General features: G+C 33.0%; 1 protein-coding gene across 1 annotated transcript in view; it reads left to right on the forward strand.

Annotated features, from left to right (window-relative positions):
- ntrk3a (neurotrophic tyrosine kinase, receptor, type 3a) overlaps positions 1-23260 on the forward strand; it is a 285676-nt gene that overhangs the window by 150821 nt on the left and 111595 nt on the right. The window contains exon 11 of the mRNA XM_051099016.1: positions 2266-2368. Coding sequence (XP_050954973.1) covers positions 2266-2368 — 103 coding nt within the window. The remainder of the gene's footprint in view (positions 1-2265; positions 2369-23260) is intronic.

Genomic DNA, 23260 nt, shown 5'->3' on the forward strand with positions numbered 1-23260 from the left:
AGGATTATTTCATATTTGTACGCACATGAGAACTTCTCACCAAACATTTCTGCAACAAGTGCTCGCCACGTGAATTTGTTCTTGACCTCGTTCTAAACTGGAGTATATATTCTAATAAATGAGGTTAGCCATTTGCATAAAACACGCCTAAAATTTTAGCATAAAACCTTTTTCTTTACAGCCTTTGTTGCAAGTTTGTGAATGGGACCCATTGTTTGATTCATTTGCCGCTAGCTAAGACGTTTTTCCCACAGGCTTTGATTAAAAAGTCAAAATAGCTACAAATTAATTTAATGTTAAAATATTAAAAGGATAATAAAAAACAAACAAACAAAAAAAAACAGATAGAAGTTCTGAATTTCAGTTTTGATTATTTTATGATCAATCGTCCATGTTGAGCTGGCTGACCGGTCCAGATATTTAGCATTCTACATATTTGTTTGGCGTTAATTAACAGAAGAACGCAACAGTGGCTTGTAGGTAGATCATATGTTTAATGAGCCTCAGAGGTGGCACGAGTGCAATCAAATTCATAAATTCATGTTGAGATTAATGTTTTAAATATAAAATATAAATGAAGTATTAAATGATTTAAATAACTGTAGGTGGAGGCAAGTCACTGATTTAATTACTGAATCATTCACTCATTTGATTCGTTCGAACGGCTGATTTATTCAGGAATATAGCAAGTGAGTGTCTTTATAAATGGGAAATTGAATCATTGACTCACTAGATTATTTAAAAAATGCACATTTATTCATAAACGAAACAACACTGTTTGAGATGCGCAGCGGTTTAGTTATGATGTTTAAAACTATTTTTGATAACAAAATAGAGCAAAATCAGACAATAGTGTTATAGTCAATGTAAGTCACTTAATATTAACTTCTTGTATATTTAACTGTTGTGTTAAATCAGTATCTCATTTACAAACTCCCTTAAAAATCATTAAAAGCTGTCACTCATCTTAGTTCATCGCAGTCTCTCAAAGTTCCATTATAATCAGTGAAGCTGTCTACACTGCATCTATTATTTACACACTTTGTTTATGAAAGGATTCGTGAGATATGTCTGATATACTCAATGTTGCAAAAACACATAGAAACCTTTGAAGCTCCCTTCAGTGAAAAAACAAATATGCTGATCGGGTCAGTCGCACTGGTGCTCCTAAATTTTTTTTCATAGTCGCACGCAGTAGTTTTCAGTCGCAAATGCGACTAAAATGGTCGCACTGTTGAGCCCTGGAGCTTGTTGACTTGCAAATCAGGCTTAAAATCCTGTAGTGTGAACATGGCTTTAGATATAACCACTTTCTCACATCAAACTAAGACTTAAAGTGGCATGAAAACATGATCTGGTATACGTTTTTAGTGAGTAATCAGCATGGTGAAGTTTAAAGTAAATCTCCATGTCTGTGACCAATATTTACCGAGCTTTGATGACTGATGATCCGAAAAATTCAAAGATAGTTAAAAGTTAACTATTAAAAAGAATAGCCAAACATAAATTCACAAATAAAATATACTGTTTAAATTGTTGCTGCCTTGAGTTATTAGATTGGAATAAATGTAAAACGCTCAAAAGCATTAAATTGATTAGATTCATACTTGGCTTTAATAAACAAAACATTGAAAATCATGCAAGTAATGGGTATTTACTAATACATTTGTGACCCTGGACCACAAAACCAGTCTTATGTTGCACAGGTATATTTGTAGCAATAGCCAAAAATACATTGGATGGGTCAAATTTATCGTTTTTTCTTTTATGCCAAAAATCATTAGGATATTAAAAACAGATCATGTTCCATGAAGATATTTTGTAAATTTCCCACCGTAAATATATCAAAGCTTAATTTTTGATTAGTAATATGCATTGCTATGAACTTCATTTAGACAACTTTAAAGGTGATTTTCTCAGTATTTTGATTTTTTTGCACCACCAGATTCCAGATTTTCAAATAGTTGTATCTCGGACAAATATTGTCCTATCCTAACAAACCATACATCAACAGAAAGCTTATTTATTCAGCTTTCTGATTTTCGTTTTTGTGGTCCAGGGTCACATTTGTATCTTACTTAGTAGTCAGTTTACCCTGTGCAGTAAGCAGTATGCTAGTATTCAGTTCCAAACATACACTAATCCTATATGCTAGCCTGCTAAAGCTAAGCGCTCACCTGAGTATTTAGGTTCTAAATCTGGCTCTCATCTCATCTCATTTTGGCCCTTCAAATAAATTAAATGTCTTGTTCCCTTCTCCTCTAGGTGTCAATTGCGGTTGGCTTGGCTGGCTTCGCCTGCGTTCTCCTTGTCGTTATGTTTGTGCTAATCAACAAATATGGCAGACGCTCAAAGTTTGGCATGAAAGGTAAGCCAGTGTAAACTATTCAGCGGGAAACTTGGCACATTGTGTTATTAGTGAAGAAGTGTGACATCAACAGTCTCATTTTTTTATACCAACAACTGTGGTTTGTTGGAAGAAGGCAAATGCTAAAATACTAAGCTAATACTAAGAGTTGAATTTCGTGGGTCATATAATTGTGGGTACATCATGTCCGTGAAGTATATTTTTAATAATATTTTTTCATCAATATAAAGCCTCAATGCTTAATTTTCTAGTACACAATTATGTTTTGTGTTATGTTGAAAAAGCTGTATCTTTTGTTCAAAAATTATGTTCATATCACATACAACCCAGGTATTCAGCTGTCCAATTTTGTAAAGCTGCTCATTCTACTCTGCATTTAAGCATGAAAATGAACTCAAATATAAATTAATTTCATAGTTTTGCCTTCAGGTAGATTAGGTTATCAAGACATTTGGGTGTGCGCTTTAAAAATAATAAGTGTTGTTTGTGATATAACGTTTTATTTGTGTCCGAAAAACCACTGTCAACTATGTTACCCACTATAACCCCCCCTCCTCAAAAAGGAATGGTTTGTGCCATTCTCGCATAATTTGCACAGTATGATGATATTTCCTCTACACTGTAAAAAATAAAAAACACAATTTGTTGAGTCAGCATAAAATAATTTGTTACCCTGCTGCCTTAAAATTTTAAGTTCAGTTAACAAAAATAAGTTTAGTCAATTTGAAATGTTAATTTGTACTAAGCAACAACTTAGAAACTTAACAGATGGGTAAGTAACCCAGCTGCCTTAAAATTTTAAGTTGATTCAACTCAAATATCTAAGTTGTCACTTAGTATAATTTAACATTTCAAGTTGAATAAACTTTTTCTGAGTTGAATGAATTAAAAATTTTAAGGCAGCCAGGTTACAAATTATTTTAAGTTGACTCAACAAATAGTTTTTACAGTGTAGAAGCACATGATGAAACATGTAATGTTCTTTCTCTGTCCCCTAATATTGGTGAAACTAGCAAACCTGTGTCAAGAGTAGATTAATTGACTGTCAACAGTGTTACACAAGTATTATTGCTGCAAATTTTAACAAGACAATTGAACTAAAGCATGTTTTATGAAAATATATTTCTAAACATACCATATGCTCAGTAGTTCTAGGCTTCCATGTTGAGTACAGGCCCAAAACACTAAAAATGTCAACTGTGTTACCCAGTAAAGGTAACACAGTGGACAGTACCAAACATAAATGGTATTTTATGCACATATTCCTATAGATCACCTTTATTTATATAGCACTTTATACAATATAGACTGTTCCAAAGCAGCTATGCAAGGTCATGTTTGGTTTTTCTTCTTCACATTGATATTTTAAAGTGTTTACCAGTGAGGTAAAATCAGGTGGGATTTCAGATGTGTTTGTACATCTTTAATCGAGTCATAATGGCTGTCATGTTTACCGATTTCAAGGAATAACGAGCCTGATGGAGTTTCAGCCACGCTTTTGGTCTCTAAATAGGATTCATATGTCACTGTGCTGGACGGACCCTTAGGTTTGTCTGAAGTCCAAAGCCTATGCGTTGTTGGCGAGCAGTTAGCGGACGCCGTAGTTCGACGTCGCCTTGGTTACGTGCTGGGATGGCGGGATGCTAGGCTCAGTCATGCTTTCCCGATTCTCCGATGGGTTTGGCAAGGCTGTTGTTTTCCTCTCCCCTCTCAGAATCCTCCAAAGCGCGGTCGGTCTGGCTACCCGTGATGCGTTTTGGCTGCTTTTTTAGCCGTGGTGGAGAAAACAACATTCTAGCTCTGACATGAAAACCAGAAATTTCAAATTTTCCCTCTTGACACCTCAGTTGTTATGATTGTGAGTCATCCGGACCTCATATAATGGCTTCGTAATGAACATTACGTTGACATGTAGGCTGGTGTGGAACCGTGCAACACCAATTACACTACAACCAACACAAATGCTCATGTATCAAAGGGATAATTAATGTGATGCCTTCGGTCCCCGGAGCCTCTTGCCATGTTATATTTTTCATTCAGCATCAGCTGGAATGTAATCAGCGGCTCTGTCTGGTGGCGACGGTGTCAGAGTACCCATAAGCCCCTTGTGCGGCACAGACAGAGCTTTAAATGAATGCGTGCCGTGTTGGCTGACTGTGTCTTGCCTTGGCACGATGCCGCGTTCATTGACTTTCTCCGTTTCACTTTGGTTCCCACGGGGACATTCTTCTTTTTTCTCCCCCCCGGTTCTCTCTCTTTCTAGCGTGTTTTACAACCGCTACCCTTGTCTCTTCTCTCCGCCAATCCTTTTTATACCCTCCCACCCTCTTCCGTCTGTTACCCCCCACTCTTGTTGACAGAAAGCGAGAACTCTCAATCCTTTTTTAACAAAGCTAATTAATTGGAGATTAAGCCGATAACGTAAACGGATGTGGAATTAAGCAAGAGAATGGAGGAGGGAGGAGAGCTCTGGATGAAGTCCGGCTGCCGGTTCCGGCTTGATCCGACTCGTTCCGGCTGTTTGGGTCTCCGGCAAATTACAGGAAGATGATTGTTGTGCTTGGATTTGCTTGTGCAATGTTATTCAGACTGTAGAAAGAAAGAACATCGGCATACTTTCTTTTTTTATAAGAAAATAAAGCATATATTGATGAGCCATGGCGTATGTTGGGTACTTGTGAATATTAGGTTGCATATTTTGCATCTGGAACATTCTTTAAAATCCTTTAGTCATTTAATTGTCGTTTGTCATAAATGGCAAATGGAATGCTATTGTGCACATATACATGCTGGGTTTATTTTATTGTTATTTTTTTATTATTTGTGTGTGCATGCGTAAGTAAACAAAACCTGACAAAACCCTTTTTTTTTTTTTTTTTTTTTAAAGTGCAAAAGTTTACTTGTGTTTATATATTTATAACACAATTGTTTTTATAATAAAATAATAATACAGCTAATAATAATAATAATGTTATTATTATTGCTATTGCTGTTATTGTTCTTATTTTAATAAATTATTTTATTTTATTTATTTTTTACTATTTACTTATCACAGATTTATTATTATTATTATTATTATTATTATTATTTTTAATTTATAATAAATTAATGTTTTATTTTTATTTATTTACTTATCACAGATTTATTTTTATTATTATTTTTATATTATTATTATTATTATTATTATTATTATTGCTGTTATTATTATTACTGTTATTGTTCTTATTTGAATAAATTAATGTTTTATTATTTTATTTATTTAGTATTTACTTATCACTTTTTTATTTTATTATTTACTTATCACAGGTTATTTTTGTTTATTATTATTATTATTGCTGTCATTGTTCTTATTTACATAAATTAATGTATTATTATTTCATTTATTTATTTTATTATTTATCACGTTATTATTACTGGAATAAAATAATGTTTTATTTTATGTATTTATTTTTATTATTTTATTTTTATTTATGTATTTATTTATTATTATTATTATTATTAAGAATACTAAAAAGAGTATTATTGCTGTTGTGGTGGTTATTTCAGTGCATTTATATGGAATTATATGTAATATTGTTGACATTACTTTTATTATTGTAATTACTTTTTAAATCTGCTTAATATGCTTGAACTTTATGTTAAGTAATTTATTGTATGAAATCAATTATGTTTCATATTGAGGTAATTTATTATATTTATGATAATAATATTAATATTAAATATTAGTACTCCATAATTTCAGCAGTTATTTTTACTTTTGGCTCTTTTAAAATACCAGAAATATCAGAGAGAGAGAGAGAGAGAGAGCATTTTTTTAATGAAATATGTATTTTTATATATACAATAAATTACCATTTTTTAAAATTATTTTTATGTATTTCTCTATATTTTTACATAGATAGCAGTTACCTCTGTAATATAATGCGTATAATAGTTTTTTAATAATAAAAAATAACATACTAATTAATTACTGCTTTTTATATATTTATGAATTTCGATATTTTATAAATTTATACAATATATTTCTTATTCTAGATATGTGTATATTCTGTATTTATATTAAATATGTAACATAAGTAAACATAATATGTAACATAAGTAAAGTTTTGTTTGTATCTAGCTGTTTACTGATTTGTGCAATAAAAACAGCTCTACTTTTTAAAATGATTGATTTCTTATAGACAGCTTTACCACAATTCCCGCATTCCCGCAGTGCCACTCTAGTATCAGACTTCATTTCTTGGCCTCGCGCCTACTTTGGCCCTCAAGTCTGACCTCAAAGCCACCAGCGCCCGGGGATAAAATGTGGCCTACTGTCACCCCATTCAGCGATTTTATTATTCCTTTATTCGAAATCAAACAGTAGCCCTTTCTGTCCGACTGTCTGGGCTTAGAGAGCGGTGGAAAAAGCTGTTTGTACTCTGGTATTGAGACTTTACATTATTCTTTTGGTTTTCATCCAATGCACTGAATGAGAGTTGTTCATATGAACTGAGGCGTAAATAATCTTAATCTACTCCTGTGGAGAAAAGAAAACTATTCGGTCCAGGGAACGCGCAAAGTCCTTCAGAAAACATTAGTATTTTGCTGAAGTACTTGTAAATGAAGCTGTTGAGATAGTGCTTTTTGTCTAGATTTCGGATGTTATTGGCGGTACGTCGCTTTCTGTGTTGTGTCCTCAAATGCTTCCTGGTGGAGATGGGAGGAAAGATATGTGGGTCCAGTATTTGTTCATCTGCAAGCTCTATACCTGGCTTCACTGGTTCTCTATTGCAGGACCGCGGGGTGTTTAAAGCAGCCCGTCTCCTGATTCTTATTCCAGCCCGCATCTTACGTCTCAGTTAAACTTTCTCTGAGGGCTCGCGGTGAGATCCCATTATTACCATCTTAAATCTGACAGCAGGGCTCTCACACAAATGGAAAAGGCTTTTTTTCCTCTCTTTTAGAAGTCCTTACATCTGAGAAAGAATATGTGTGTAAAGTATATGTGTGTGTATATGAGAGATCTGTAGCTCCGGTGCCTGCATTCATCCTTCTGGTTCAATAAAATAGACAGCCGTAGTTCTGCACTTCCAGACTTCATTTTTGTGGATGTGGAGCTTGAATGCTTTGCTTCGGGTTACTTGTGGCAGTCTATTTAATTTGGCTCAAAGAATATTGCTCGTTAAAGACTAAGCGATCCCGAAACATCAATAGCACATCACACTTCCTGTGATTTACGTATATCTGCTTGATTTTTTTTTTTTTTTTTTTTTTTTTTTTTTTTTTTTTCAGCTCAAAGACTTGTGGTGTCTCAGTCAATTAAAAGTGTGTTTGAAACGGATGTCGCTCCGCTTTGTATGAAGAATGATTAATTTAACCTCATTAGAGATTCCTTTTACAAGTCCAAGGCATGAATTCATGAGCCATGGATTATTATCTCGTGTAATGAGTGATTTGGAAGTTCATAATCGAGATGCTTAATTGTTGTGTGGATATAATGGCAGTGAGAGCTATTATGCTGTGACAGACAGACAGATATTGCTTTCTAAGAAAACAATTAAATGTAGATTTATTAACATTTCTACTATTTATTAACTTGTATAATTATTTTAATGAATCTGTTTATATAGCTTTTTTTCATCATTTCATTGTTTATTTTTTTATAGAATGTTTAAATAACTATTGATTTTGCAATGGTATATTTAAGATAATAATAATAATAATAATAATAATAATAATAACAACAACACTAATATTCTAAATAATAATTATAAATATGATAAATAATAATAATATTATATTAATAATATTATATATTATAATATTATATTAATAATAATAATAATAATTATTATTATTATTATTATTATTGCTTGTATTACATCTAAATGTAATAGTTATTAATAATTTTATTATTTATCACCTTTTAGTATTATCACAGATTATTGTTATTATTATTATTATATTGCTATTGCTTTTGTATTATTATTTTAATGAATCTGTTCATATTAAAAAATATATTTTATTTTATTATTTACTTTTTATTAAATGTTTATATATTTTATTGATTTTTGCATTGATATATTTAAGATAATAATAATAATAATAATAATAATAATAATAATAATAATAATAATAATCTTACTAATAGATTATTCTTACTATTATGATTATAAATAATAATAATAATAATAATAATAATAATAATAATAATAATAATAATAATAATAATAATAATAATTATTATTATTATTATTATTATGATTATGATTATTATTGCATCTAAATGAATGTTTTATTTTTATTTTTTACTATTTACATTTTTACTATTTACATTAATATTTTTATTACTTTTCACAGATTTGCTTTTATTATTACAGATTATTTACTTATAATATATTATATTTATTATATACTTATTTTTTTTGTTTTTAGTATTACAGATTATTATTATATAATTAGTATTGCTGTTGTTTTTGTTTATTAGAAATTAGTGTTTAGTTTTATTTATTTATTATTATTTACATTGCACATTTTTATTTCATTATTTACTTATCACTGATTATTATTATTATTATTATTATTATTATTATTATTATTATTATTAGGTGTACTAATAGGTGTATTATTGCTGTTGTTGTGGTTATTTCAGTGCATGTATATGGAAATAAATGTAATATGAATTACATGTAGTAATTGTTAACATTTTTATTATTGTAATTATTTAATTAAATCTGCTTAAAGATTCATAGATTTGAAAATAGTATTATATATTTGTAATAATGAATATATTATTATTGTTATTGTTATTATTATTGTTGTTATTATTGTTGTTGTTATTACATCTAAACTGTTTAATTTTATTATTTACTTATCACAGATTTTTATTGTTGTTGTTATGGCAGATTATTATTTACTTTTCACTATTTTTTATAGTTGTTTTATTACAGAATATTATTTTATTATCATTGCTATAGCTGTTATTTTTCTTGCTTAAATAAATAAGTAATTTAATTTATTTATTTTATTTCATTATTTACTTTTCAGAAATTATTATTGTTATTATTATTATTATTATTATTATTATTATTAGGAGTACTAATTGGAGTATTATTGCTGTTGTTGTGGTTATTTTAGTGCATTTATATGGAAAATTATTATATGTAATATGAATTACATGTAATAATTGTTAACATTATTTTTATTGTTGTAATTATTTAATTAAATCTGCTTAAAGATTCACAGATTTTTAAATGATACTATATATATTTTTTTTTTTTTTTTTTATAAAAACAACCCTTTTATGATGAGCATGATAACCCTGCTTGGCCAAGGCTCTGTGCTACATTGGTGAGAAATAGTTCAAATGAATTTCTCCAGGCATGCTAGCAGCATTGGCATTCAAAACATGCCGAGTTAATCTCAGGTGTTAGTTCTTTCAGAGATTGACCCATCAGCACAAACGACAAACGGTACCAGTGCATCTAATGACAGATTGAATGCTGCAGAACCCTGATTGAACTTCAGCTAGTGTGACACCGGCTGGAGATTCTGTTTTTACTTCTAACATGTGGTATGCTTGATTAATTTCTGTGTTCGAGTTAAAATTACCGATCTTTTTGAAAAGCATAATGAAGAGGAGATGAGGAAGAGGACCCGTGTGCGACCTCGTTTGTTCTCATCGACAAGGGTGGTAATCGGTGATCGATTGTAGATGGCTGAACTGCAGTGGCTACAGCAACCCATTCCTCCCTCCCACACACACACACACACACACACACACACTTCAGCTCTGCTCAGTTCTGGCCTTGCTGCTTCACAGAAGCGATTTGATTCTGACCTCACCAGGTGTAGTGCTGAGTTTGCTTTACTGTGAAATCTGCCATATAAAGCATTTCTTTATGTTTCCGCCTTCGTAGCTGGGAATGACCCATTTTATTGTCGCTCCGTCAAACAAATGTCTTTCTTTAGGTCCTTCGTTTGTTCTTTCTACTTGCGTTGTCTTCCAACTACCTTCCTTTCTTTTTCCCTCACCCTTTGCAGCTTTTTATGTTTCTTCATTGCCTTCTGTCCTACTTTATTTTTCCTTCTTTCTTTCTTTCTTTCTTTCTGTTTCTTTTTCTTTCTTTCTTCCTTCCTTTTTCCTTCCTTCCTTCCTTCTTTTGTACTTTATTTTTTTCCCCTTCCATTTCCTTCCTTCATATTTCCTTTTTTTTTTCCTTCCTTCCTTCCTTTTTTCTTTTGTACTTCCCATTTTCGTTTCCTTCTTTCTTTTGTAATTCCCTTTTCCTTTCCATTTTGTCCTTCCTTCCTTCTTTTGTAGTTTATTTTCCCCTTCCACTTCCATTTCCTTCCTTCCTATTTACTTCTTTTTTCCCTCTTCCTTCCTACCATCCTTCCTTCTTTTGTAATTCCCTTTTTTTCCCTTCCCCCTCCATTTTCCTTCCTTCCTTCTTTCCTTTTTTCTTTTCTACTTTCTATTCCCTTTCTTTCTTTCTTTCTTTCTTTCTTTCTTTCTTTCTTTCTTTCTTTCTTTCTTTCTTTCTTCCTTTCTTTCTTTCGTACTTCCTATTCCCTTCCAGTTTTTCTCCTTCCTTTTTTTCTGACACTTCCATTTCTCTTCCATTTTTCCCCTTCCTTCCTTCCTTCCTTCCTTCCTTCCTTCCTTCCTTTTTTCTTTTCCACTTCCTATTCCCTTTCTTTCTTTCTTTCTTTCTTTCTTTCTTTCTTTCTTTCTTTCTTTCTTTCTTTCTTTCTTTCTTTCGTACTTCCTATTCCCTTCCAGTTTTTCTCCTTCCTTTTTTTCTTTGGCACTTCCATTTCTCTTCTATTTTTCCCCTTCCTTCCTTCTTTTGTACTTTATTTTTCCCTTTCCCCTCCATTTTCCTTCCTTCATTTTTTCTTTTGTACTTCCTATTCCCTTCCATTTTTTCCCTTCTTTCTTTCTTTCTTTCTTTCTTTCTTTCTTTCTTTTTTCTTGTCTTTCTTTCTTTTGTACTTCCTTTTCCCTTCCATTTTTTCTCTGTCCTTTTTCTTTTGTACTTCCATTTCCCTTCCTTCTTTCCTTACTTCCTTACTTCCTTCCTTACTTGCATCTTTTGTACGTTATTTTTCCTTCCAATTCCTTTCTACATTCTTTTTTCTTTCCTTCTCTCTTCCATTTTTTCCACCCTCCTTCCTTACTACCCCCCCCCATTCTCAACTTACTTTTTGCTTTGTCTTCCTATATCTTTGTTTGCCTCCTTAATTTTTTCTTTTTTCCTTTCTAGTTTCTTCCTGTTTCCTACTATCCCCTTTTCTTTTCCAGTCTCTTCTTTCTTTATTTTTCTTCTGTCTCCCAAGTTTCCTTCCTTCCTTCATCCTTTACTCCACTTCCATTCTTTCTTCCTACTTTCTTTCCTCCTTCCTTCTTTTTCTTTTTTGCAACCACCTTCCTTACTACTACCTTATTCCTTGTTTTTCTCTGTCTTTATTCCTGCTTTCTTCCTTCCTACCCTCCTCCCTTTTTCTTGATATCTTTGCCACAAGATTCCTTGCTACTTCCTTTTTGTCCTCTTCTCACTATAAACCTACTTGCGTTTTACAAAAGAACACGAAGTCCCCATGATTTATGGTTACACAGTGGAGACTACAAAGACTACAGGTCTTATCCATTTGTTTTTGATTCTTGGTGGGCTTGGAAGCACATTCATATTTTACGTGCGTCCATTTTTATCTGATGTAACGATTCCAACTTGGCTGTGCTATTTCAGAGTTCAGCACCTTCCCTTTAGGGAATGCAGAGATTCATCCGGCGATATAACATCGGAAGGAGGAGAGAGGAAAAAGAGGCTTTTAAAACAAAAAGAACAGGACAAGAGAACAAATGATTCTATTAAGCATCCGCTGCTTGTCGTCCTTCAACGATAGATTCCCTGCCAAAAGGGCGAATGGAATAAAATTCTTTTTTCCCCCCTCTTAGCAGTGGCCATGTATCTAAATAAAATCTCATTCTTTGCCCAGGAAGCTTTAGGTGATGCTTAACTTTGAACCAGGACAGTGTAATGATATTAGCATTATGTAATTATAAGGCAAATGCAATGTTTTCCATCTTTCCAGAGCACCGAGTGTGATGTTCTTGGCTTTCTTTTGAGAGAATTTGTCATATTGTTGGTGTCTGCTGTACAAAAGTAATTTGATATACATACACTCTAATAATATATGTGACATTTATGTAGCCTATGGCGTTTACACTTGGGTGCCAATACTTACTCCATTTATATCAGTGGTTTCTTGTTTTGACTTTACATGTTGGCTTTGATAAGTATATCATGGGACTAATTGTGCCAGACTACTAAAATCACGATCAATAACACGCTTTCAATCCACCGCCATCTCTACCTGCCTCTCTGCCCGCTTCCACACATAGAGTCGGTTCTCACTCTCTCCACAGTTGATTGGAGTTGCCAGTGATGGCCTGAGCTGCACTGTCATTTGTCACTGTCCATTTTTCTGCGGTGTCTACCTCTACCTCCCATGACCCCCGACGCGTGAGAGCAGCCACCTGCGCTCCGAGAACCGGGCTCCACGTGTCAGCCGGTGAACTGGTGCTGCCAGAGCAGGGGCGGGGCTTGACAGGCAGCGTATTAAACTCTGACACTCACACCACGACTCTCTCCCATCCCCTCTGTGACTAACCATGCGCTTTCAGACTCCAGCACCTCAACCTTGTCTGCTTCAGTCGTCTTCAGTCTATCCCGGCCCCCATCACCCTGCCACTTTCCCTTCAGCTTCCCGATGCTGTGCGCTCTCTCTTCTCTTTTCATCACGTCCACCATCCCAAACGTCTGTCACTAGGGTTTTTCCTTTCCTTCATGCACCATTACCTGTGTAGCGCCGAAGGGCGATTAGTACACACCAGTGAAACAAAGTATATCACTCCTGACTGGCTCTCAGCCATGGAGCCTGAATTAGAGGTGGGAGGAGTGGCACAGCTCAGAGTGCTGATGCAAGTCTAAAGCACGGCTGAATACAATTCCATCACAAGGATATTGTGAGTTTATAAAGTTTGAAAAAATTATTTATTTTCAAGTGAGATATTTGGAAAGGTTATGTAATACATTAAAATGATCATTTATTTCATTTATGACTATTTTGAATGTAATAATATTACCGTTTGTATATTTTAGAGTTTTCATTACTAATTTTGATATTTACCTTTTAATTGTATGTGTGTGATAGATAGCTAGATAGCTAGATAGCTAGATGATAGATAGATAGATAGATAGATAGATGATTATCTATCTATCCATCTATCTGTCTATCCATCCATCATCCATCTATCTATCTATCTATCTATCTATCTATCTATCTATCTATCTATCTATCTATCGTTCTATCGTTCTATCGTTCTATCGGTCTATCATTCTATCGTTCTATCGTTCTATTGTTCTATCTGTTGTTCTGTCATTCTATCTATCATTCTATTGTGCTATCTATCCAAAAATGATCTATCTATCTATCTATCTATCTATCTATCTATCTATCTATCTATCTATCTATCTAAAAATGATCCATCCACCAATCCATCCATCCATCCATCCATCCATCCATCCATCCATCCATCTATCTATCTATCTATCTATCTATCTATCTATCTATCTATCTATCTATCTATCTATCTATCTGTCTGTCTGTCTGTCCATCCGTCCATCCATCCGTCCGTCCGTCTATTTATCTATCCAAAAATCATCCATCCATTCATCCATCCATCCATCCATCCATTGTTCTACCGTGCCATCTGTCCAAAAATGATCTATCTATCTATCTATCTATCTATCTATCTAAAAATGATCCATCCACCAATCTATCCATCCATCCATCCATCCATCCATCCATCCATCCATCCATCCATCCATCCATCTATCTATCTATCTATCTATCTATCTATCTATCTATCTATCTATCTATCTATCTATCTATCTATCTATCTATCTATCTATCTGTCTGTCTGTCCATCCGTCCATCCATCCGTCCGTCCATCTATTTATCTATCCAAAAATCATCCATCCATCCATCCATCGTTCTACCGTGCCATCTGTCCAAAAATGATCTATCTATCTATCTATCTATCTATCTATCTATTAAAAATATCTATCCATCCATCCATAAAAAAAATATTTATTTACACATACTGTATTTTAACAGCCATAACATTTGTAGTGTGTTTTATGTAATTATATAAGACTGTGTTGTTTTCATGCCAGGACTTTCAATAACAAAATTAAAAAAGAAGAGCACTGATCAATAACCAGGATTAATATCATAGATAAGGCATTTATATTGTTTTGGCAGACACTTTAATGCAGTTAAATGGCCATCGATTTGTATATTTAACAGCCTATTGAAGACTGACATGCCTTTATGTCTTATTTTAAAAGGAATGAATGTGTCAAACTGGACAAACAAATTTGCAAACCATGTAGAGGAACCTGGACAAATCTGAAATAAAATGTTTTATTCAGTAGAAGGCAAAACTGGAGTGATTTATTTACCCAGTTACATACCGGTCAGCTCGCCAACATTACTGCCAAGAAGCTATGCATTACACTAGACGTGTCCTGCTGTATACATCACAGCGAAAAAAGCTCCTTAAAGCCATATGCGCATTTGTACGAAACAAGAAAATGTGGCATTCAGATCAGCTCCTTCTCAGATCTATCTATCTCCATGTGCAGGGCTTAAGAGGAGAACATGGCACCGTTTTCCATCGCCCGCAGGCCTTGTTCCCATCTGCCATCGTTTCTTTGCTCTGAAACAAAACAGGAGCCCCTCAGACCCTTTTATTTATTTACTGTATGGCAGTTAAAGATAGATGAGAAGAACCCTGGAGATTCTGGCTCCCCTCCACTGTCACTGTCCTAGAAATAGAACAGAGCGATGAAGGGGCAGAGCCTTCGTAATCGCTGCAGTATCAAAGACACGGCCCCAATGAAAAGAAGGCCGACCGAGGAGGCTTCTGGGACTCCTCGGGCGAGCTACTCCATCTGAGCTTCTGCCAGGGTCGTCCTGGGAATGTGTTGGCACTGCTTTCGCAGGGTTTGACTGCTTGTTATATCTTAGTACATCCATACAACAAAAAAATTATCTCTTTCAGATTTGGAGCATTGACTGATGCCGACTAGGGAGTGTTTTTATTTTTTGTTCACAAGGAATTCAAAGACGAAGGAATTGCGTCAGCAGTTAGAAAACTTATGAGTTGGCTAACTTAGTACATTTTCCAAAACTGTTTACTGTTCTCACTTTTAGTTTACCAGTGTGATTTCTTACTACTAAATTGATCTGTTCTAAAGCGTGATGAAGCTTTTTCATTTGTAGTGTTGGAAAGTTTGATTCATTTTAGAGAATCAGTTCGTTCTAAATGATTCTCATTCTCATATGTAGCGCTTTTCCCATTCATTCCGCGTATGATCCATTGTAGTGAATTAATTTGTTCTAAATGGTTTTCTCTCTCTTATTGGAATGTTTGATTCATTCTAGTGAATCGGTTTGTTCTAAATGGTTCTCTCATATGTAGTGGTGGAATGTTTGATTCATTCTAGTGAATCAGTTTGCTCTAAATGGTTTTCTCTCTCAAATGTAGTGTCGGAGTGTGTGATTCATTCTAGTAGCCATTTTTTTCTAAATGGTTCTCTCTCTCTCAAATGTAGTGTTTGAATGTTTGATTCATACTAGTGAATCGGTTTGTTCCAAACAGTTCTCTCTCATGTTTAGTGTTAAAATGTTTGAATCATTCTAGTGAATCAGTTTGTTCTAAACGGTTCTCTCTCAAATGTAGTGTTGGCATGTGTGATTCATTCTAGTGAATTGTTTTGTTCTAAATGGTTTTCTCTCTCATATGTAGTGTTGGAATGTTTGATTCATTCTAGTGAATCAGTTTGTTCTAAATGGTTCTATCTCAAATGTAGTGCTGGAATGTGTGATTCAGTCTAGTGAGTCATTTTGTTCTAAATTTTTCTCTCGTAAGTAGTATTAAAATGTATGATTCATTTTAGTGAATCGGTTTGTTCTGAATGGTTCTCTCTCTCAAATGTAGTGCTGGAACGTCTGAATCATTCTAGTGAATCAGTTTGTTCTTGACTGTTTTCTCTCTCATATGTAGTGTTGGAATGTTTGATTCATTCAAGTGAATCGGTTTGTTTTAAATGGTTTTCTCTCTCATATGTAGTGTTGGAAATTTTTTTATTCATTCTAGTGAATCAATTTGTTCTTAATTGTATTCTCTCTCATATGCAGTGTTGGAAATGTTTATTCATTCTAGAATCAGTTTGTTCTAAATGTTTTTCTCTATTAAATGTAATGTTGGAATATTTGATTCATTCCAGTGAATCGGTTTGTTTTTATTGGTTTTCTCTCTCATATCTGAATGTTTTATTTATTCTAATGAATCGGTTTGTTCTATATGGTTCTTTAATGTATGAAGTGTTAAAATGTTTGATTCATTCTAGTGAATCAGTTCATTCTAAGTGGTTCTCTCTCTGAAGTATAGTGTTGGAATGTTAGATTAGTTTTTGTGAATTTGTTCTAAATTGTTTTCTCTCTCATATGTATTGTTGGAATTTTTGATTCATTCTAGTGAATAAGTTTGTTCTAATTGTTTCTCTCTCATATGTATTGTTGGAATGTTTGATTGATTCTAGTGAATCAGTTCATTCTAAGTGGTTCTTTCTCTGAATTATAGTGTTGAAATTTTAGATTAGTTTTAGTGAATCGTTTTGTTCTAAATTGATTTCTCTCTCATATGTATTGTTGGAATTTTTGATTGATTCTAGTGAATCAGTTTGTTCTAATTGTTTCTCTCTCATATGTATTGTTGGAATGTTTGATTGATTCTAGTGAATCAGTTCATTCTAAGTGGTTCTTTCTCTGAATTATAGTGTTGAAATTTTAGATTAGTTTTAGTGAATCGGTTTGTTCTAAATTGTTTTCTCTCTCATATATAGTGTTGGAATTTTTGTTTCATTCTAGTGAATCGGTTTGTTCTAAATGGTTCTCTCTCTCAAATGATGTGTTGGAATGTTTGATTGATTCTAGTGAATCAGTTTGTTCTATATGGTTCTTTAATGTATGAAGTGTTAAAATGTTTGATTCATTCTAGTGAATCGGTTTGTTTGTATTGTTGGAATGTTTGATTCCAGTAAATCAGTTCGTTCTAAGTGGTTCTCTCTCTAAATTATAGTGTTGGAATGTTATATTAGATTTAGTGAATCGGTTTGTTCTAAATTGATTTCTCTCTCATATATATTGTTGGAATTTTTGATTAATTCTAGTGAATCGGTTTGTTCTAAATGTTTCTCTCTCTCATATGTAGTGTTAAAATGTTTGATTCATTCAAGTGAATCAGTTTGTTCTAAATGGTTCTCTCACTCAAATGTAGTGTTGGAATGTTTGATTCCAACACTAAAGTTCAATAATCTGTTCAATAAGACAGTTTATGTAAATGAAGAGATTCACAAATAATTCACTGATTTTTCAACTTGGTTTTGGAATCTAGGGTATTTTTGTTTACACAGGTAACACAAATGACGTAAGTAGCTTTAATGCAGTTTGCTGCCTTTTATGTTGCGTAACTACTTTTTCAAAGCTGTAGCTTGACTGGAGTTTGGCTAAATGATGATTAGCTTTTAGGTTAGCAGCTACACTTTCAAAATAGCTTCCCCAGCACTGTTAATTATTTAGCTGAACTTTCTAAAGCACCATATTGATTTTCATTTCAAACAACTTTAGTTCAGCTCGAAGAATTATGTTTTAAAAAAAAGTGAGGCCAAAGGCGGGTTACAGATTTGCAATGTGTCGCTAGGCTTCGAATGGCCATGCATTAAAGACTTTCACCTAAATATATGGGCATAAAACAGGCTGTTCTACTCGTTCCCCTAAGGAAAGCAGTCTTCAGCAAACATTCATTAGCATTTTAATTGGATGCTTAAAGATATACATAATTATGAGTTCCCTTGCAGAAAAGCGAATGTTTAAGTACTGTCTTGTAGCGCTAAACAGCTGTATACCCACTTGTACTTAGGCGATCAGTGTTCCCTGGCTATATGTAAAGGTGGAGCTGAGTCAGGAACAGGTAGTTGGGACAGATGAATGGTCTTGGAAATTCAGCACTTTTTTTGCTATGCTAAAATGTAGCGGATAATGAGGCACTTGAGTTTACTTATGGGGTAAGCAGTGCGGCTGCTGCATTTGATATGCTGTTTGTCATAATTTGTGGGGTTTTTTTCCGCTTGCATCAAGCACGTTTTTTTTTTCCTCAGCATGCAGATAAGAAAACTGTTTTTCCTTGCTGTTTCTGTTGCAGTATGCTTAAAGCATTTAAGTATTCAAATCTTGGATGTTTAATTAGTTCCTTTTATTATCTATTGAAACCCACAATAATATTTAAAATATCAGTAAGCTTAATATATATAAAATCATCATTTAGTGGGTACTTGTAATTGGGAGGTGGCTGTCTCATACCCTAACCCCTAAATTTCAACTTTTAGCATTTTATTCCATTGTTGTTTTTAAAAATATCTTGTTATTTATTTATTTTTTTTTACTTTTTTTTTTTTTTAAATGTGTCCCGCATTTTCATGTCACTACTGAAAGGTGTATGTTTTAGTCCATTGGCTGAGACTGATTTTAACTACACCCCTGCATTTATAATTAGGAAATATTCATGTGTCATGTTCTGTCTCTCTCACCATAGGCCCCATCTTTTTGAGGTAAATGTGTTCAAAAGTATGAAAAATCTGTGTGTAACTTTAAAGAATGCCACTACCAAACATACATATATTTTTATAATTAAACACACTTTTTTGGGAGTTATTCCAAAACATGAATTTTTGTAGGTGTACAACTGTTCTGAACTTTTCTAGCTAACCATGTGCTGATTAGAATCTTTGAGCTAGGTTCAAAAGTATCTAAAATTGTCACTACCAAAACAGTCACGACCAAAACATTTGGTGAAGTTTCAGTAGTGACATCTTTGTTTTTTTGGGGGTGTTATTCCATAAAATGTAGTTTTTATGTGGTACAACTGTTCAGAATTGTGCTAGCTAACCATGTGCTGTTTAGCATCTTGGAGCTGGGTTCTAAAGTATCTCAAATTTTCACTACCGTAACAGTCACGACTGAAACATGTCTTCATTGTTTCAAAAGGGAACACATAATCCTTTATTTGGGGGAAATAAAGTAAATTTTAGTACAGTTATGCAGATTTTCTGTATTTTTGTATGTTTACCCTTAAAGCACAGGTACATCTTGGAGACATCTATTTGACGTCTATTTTACATCTGCAAGACATATTTTTTTAGATTGTTTGCTCATCTGCAATATGACGTCTATTAGACGTCATTTAGATTTATGTAAGATGTTGATGATTTAGAATGTATGTAAAACTGACAACGGACAGATGTCTGGCAGATGTTTGTACACAGCAGATGCTTTCCAGATCAAGTGATCTTTAACAGACATCTTGCAGACGTTCATGTGCAATCCGGGTAGTGGTTTAGTTTGTGGGTTAACCAGTGTTGGGGGTAATGGATTACAAGTAACGCAAGTTATGTAATCAGATTACTTTTTCAAGTAACTAGAAAAGTAACGCATTACTTTTTAACGTACAAGAAAATATCTGATTTACTTTTTCAAATAAGTAATGCTAGGTACTTTTTTCCACATTTATTGATTGAAAGCTTTCCTGTCCCCATGTTGAGAGAAATCGAGAGTGAGATCTTTAGTTCTAGAATAAATGTGAACATGCATTAATTTATTTTACATTCAGTATTCCTCAAAATGATTAAAAACACTTAAAAGCAACTCCGAATATGATGCAAACTTGCAATAATTAAATGTTAAATAATATAAATATATTTTTTGTATTTATTTCCATTTTATTAACCAGTGTCTTTGCTGCTGACCTTCGATGATCCAATTCAACCAATGATCCAATAAGCAAAAATAAATCAAGATAAACGAGCATTTGTTCTTTTTTTATTGCTTAAGAACAACTTCTGCGTTCTACTGTACAGACGTGAATTTACTTATCCTTCAGTCTAAGGCTTTTGGTCTGAAAGGGCTTTTACATTTGACAAAAATAGAACTTTTTTTTTAAATTAAAAACAAACAAGCAAGTCCAGATTTAAAAAGTAACGCAAAAGTAACGTAACATTACTTTCCATAAAAAGTAACTAAGAAACGTAACTAGTTACTTTTCAGGGAGTAACGCAATATTGTAATGCGTTACTTTTAAAAGTAACTTTTCCCAACACTAGGGGTTAACATTCTGTAATGCGATGTGGTCACTACCAAAACATTACTGTCACTACCGAAAATGTGCTGTCACGACCGAAACATGGGATGTTTTGTCAAAAATAAAGTATACTGAATTATCAACTAAGATGTTATGAGAGTGTTTGGTTCAATGTATATTCAAACTAATAAATCCTTAAGTTTGAAGTTAGTATGATCAACAAGAAAAAGTGGATTCAAAATACAACAAATCTCATAAATCACACGTGAAATATTGTTAAAATTGCAATTGTTATTGATTTACCTCTAAAAACTTTTTTAATAAAATAGAAAAAATATATTTACAAGGAAGATGTAAGCAAAATCTTAAAAGGTCAATGTAACCCTTTTTATTAAATTATATATTAGTGTTTCTATAGTAAAAAAAAAAATTGTGGAGAGGACAAATATTCAAAAACGTTCTGAAAATGCAATGAGAATTAACTGCACAATTACTAGAAATGTGTACCTTGGATATTATACAATGTGGATGCATACAAAATGTGTGGAATAAGTCTGAATAAACAATAAAATGGTGTTAATGGGAAGACTCATTTAAAAAAGTAAGTAAACAACTCACAGTCTTAGATATCACCACTTTGTTACATCAAAATAAGACTTAAAATGGCCTGAAAACATGATCTTTTAGAGTCTTTTTTACATGACCAGTAGGTGGCGTAAATGTGTCAAGGAATCATTTATTATATGAGTCATTTAAATCATTCACTCAACCGATTCATCAAGTGAGTCATTGAATTATTCACTTATCTGATTCATTCAGTAACACCATTACTAACACCATTACTATCACTAATAAACTTGTGTTTATTACAGAAGATACTCAAAATTAATTTATTTTCCGCTGCGTAAATCAATATTTCACTCATAGTCTTGCTGAATATTAACAAGTTCGGAACAATAGCACTCTGGCTATTGTGATATTGGCTCAATATACACAAAAAAAGTGTACGGTGGACACTGTAATCTCAAATGTTACCCACAATGCGTTTCATTTTCAATCCACAAATAGAGCTGCAACTCTGACATATGAGTTATGAAGTTTTCTTGGCACCGCAGTGACATTCTACTAAAAAAAAGTGGCTCTGTTGACGTCTGGTCCCGCATAGACGAGGGAAAAGCCTCAGATGGTTTCGAATCCCTGTGACAGTGACAGTTAAAATGGTAGATCCTCGGCCAGAGACGTTTCTTCTTATGTAGCGAGATCTGATGGTGAGCTTTGTTGAGCCCTTCTTTAGAAAGCTTCAAACAGGCAGGCGTGAAGCGACCCGAAAGAATCCACAGTTCTCGGCTTTCAAGACGGCAGGCTAATTGGTGAATATCTCAAGCTTGGCTAATGTCTGAATGTTGTTTAAAGAAGAAAAAGGGGTGGGACTTCCCTCATAAGGAATTTCAATGGCTGCTTTGATGGTGTGTTTATGCCGGTTCTCTGCAGGCCGCTCGATTTCTTGTACACGGTGCCGCTTCGCAGCAGGCCAGTGTTGAGGGGCACATGGGAAATTCAACAGAAATGTCTGATGAAACTAATTACGCTACATTCAAAGGAACTTCGGCATGTTGGATTGGTCTGCGTGTTTGCTTTTTTTTTTGGAGGGAAACTTTCAGACAGCTTTCCTCAGTTAGAGCTAGTGCCGTTTCATCATGTACGGCAATGAAAGCGTTTGCGTGTACAGCGAGGGAGGATGAGGGTTTTGAAAGTTTTGTTGAAACTTGAGAGTTGATTCCTACAGTAATTAATGCTATTCAGCAGATAATACAAGTATGTTTCATTTTCACTCGTACCTCAGGCAAAAACATTGACAGTGAAACCAAGAGAGGAGCATGAGGGATGTCACAAACAATGTCTAACCCGCTAACGTCTCCAGCGTTAAGTAGTTTCTTGCTGAAAACAAACTATTCTTTAAGGTAATGAAAAGAAAGTCACTCAGAACATGTTTAAAATACAGATATATGGACCAGTGCAATATAATTATAAATGTAGAAATAACATAGATTTATACAACTGTTATACAACAGTCGTGTTTTTATGTATGTGTGTATATGTGTTTATTTATTTACTTTTTGTTTATCCATCCTTGTTTTCAGGAACAGAACAAATGAATTTATTTATTTATTTATTTATTTAGTTATTTATTTGTTTGTTTGTTCATTTTAACTAATAATAAAAATGACAAAAAAATATAATTGAATTAAGTAATAATAATAATAATAATAATAATAATAATAATAATAATAATTCTTATTATTACAAAAGATTTTTTGGAAATATTGTCTTGTTATCTTGTTCCTATAATAATAAATAAATAAATAAATAAATACATGTATTATATATACGCACTAAATTATGTAAATTGTGTATGCTTATAATAATTTAAATAAATCAACAAAATAAAGAAATTATTAATAATAATAATAATAATAATAATAATAATAATAATTCTTATTATTATTATTTTATTTTATTTTATTTATTCATTTATTTTTTTTTTTTTTACTTTTTAAAATGCTGTTGTCTTTCTTCTTATTCCTAAAAAAGATAATAATAATTTCATTTTAGTAGTTATATATATACACACACTAAAT

Source organism: Labeo rohita, chromosome 25 (assembly GCF_022985175.1).
Source record: "Labeo rohita strain BAU-BD-2019 chromosome 25, IGBB_LRoh.1.0, whole genome shotgun sequence".
Taxonomy (NCBI): Eukaryota; Metazoa; Chordata; class Actinopteri; order Cypriniformes; family Cyprinidae; genus Labeo; species Labeo rohita.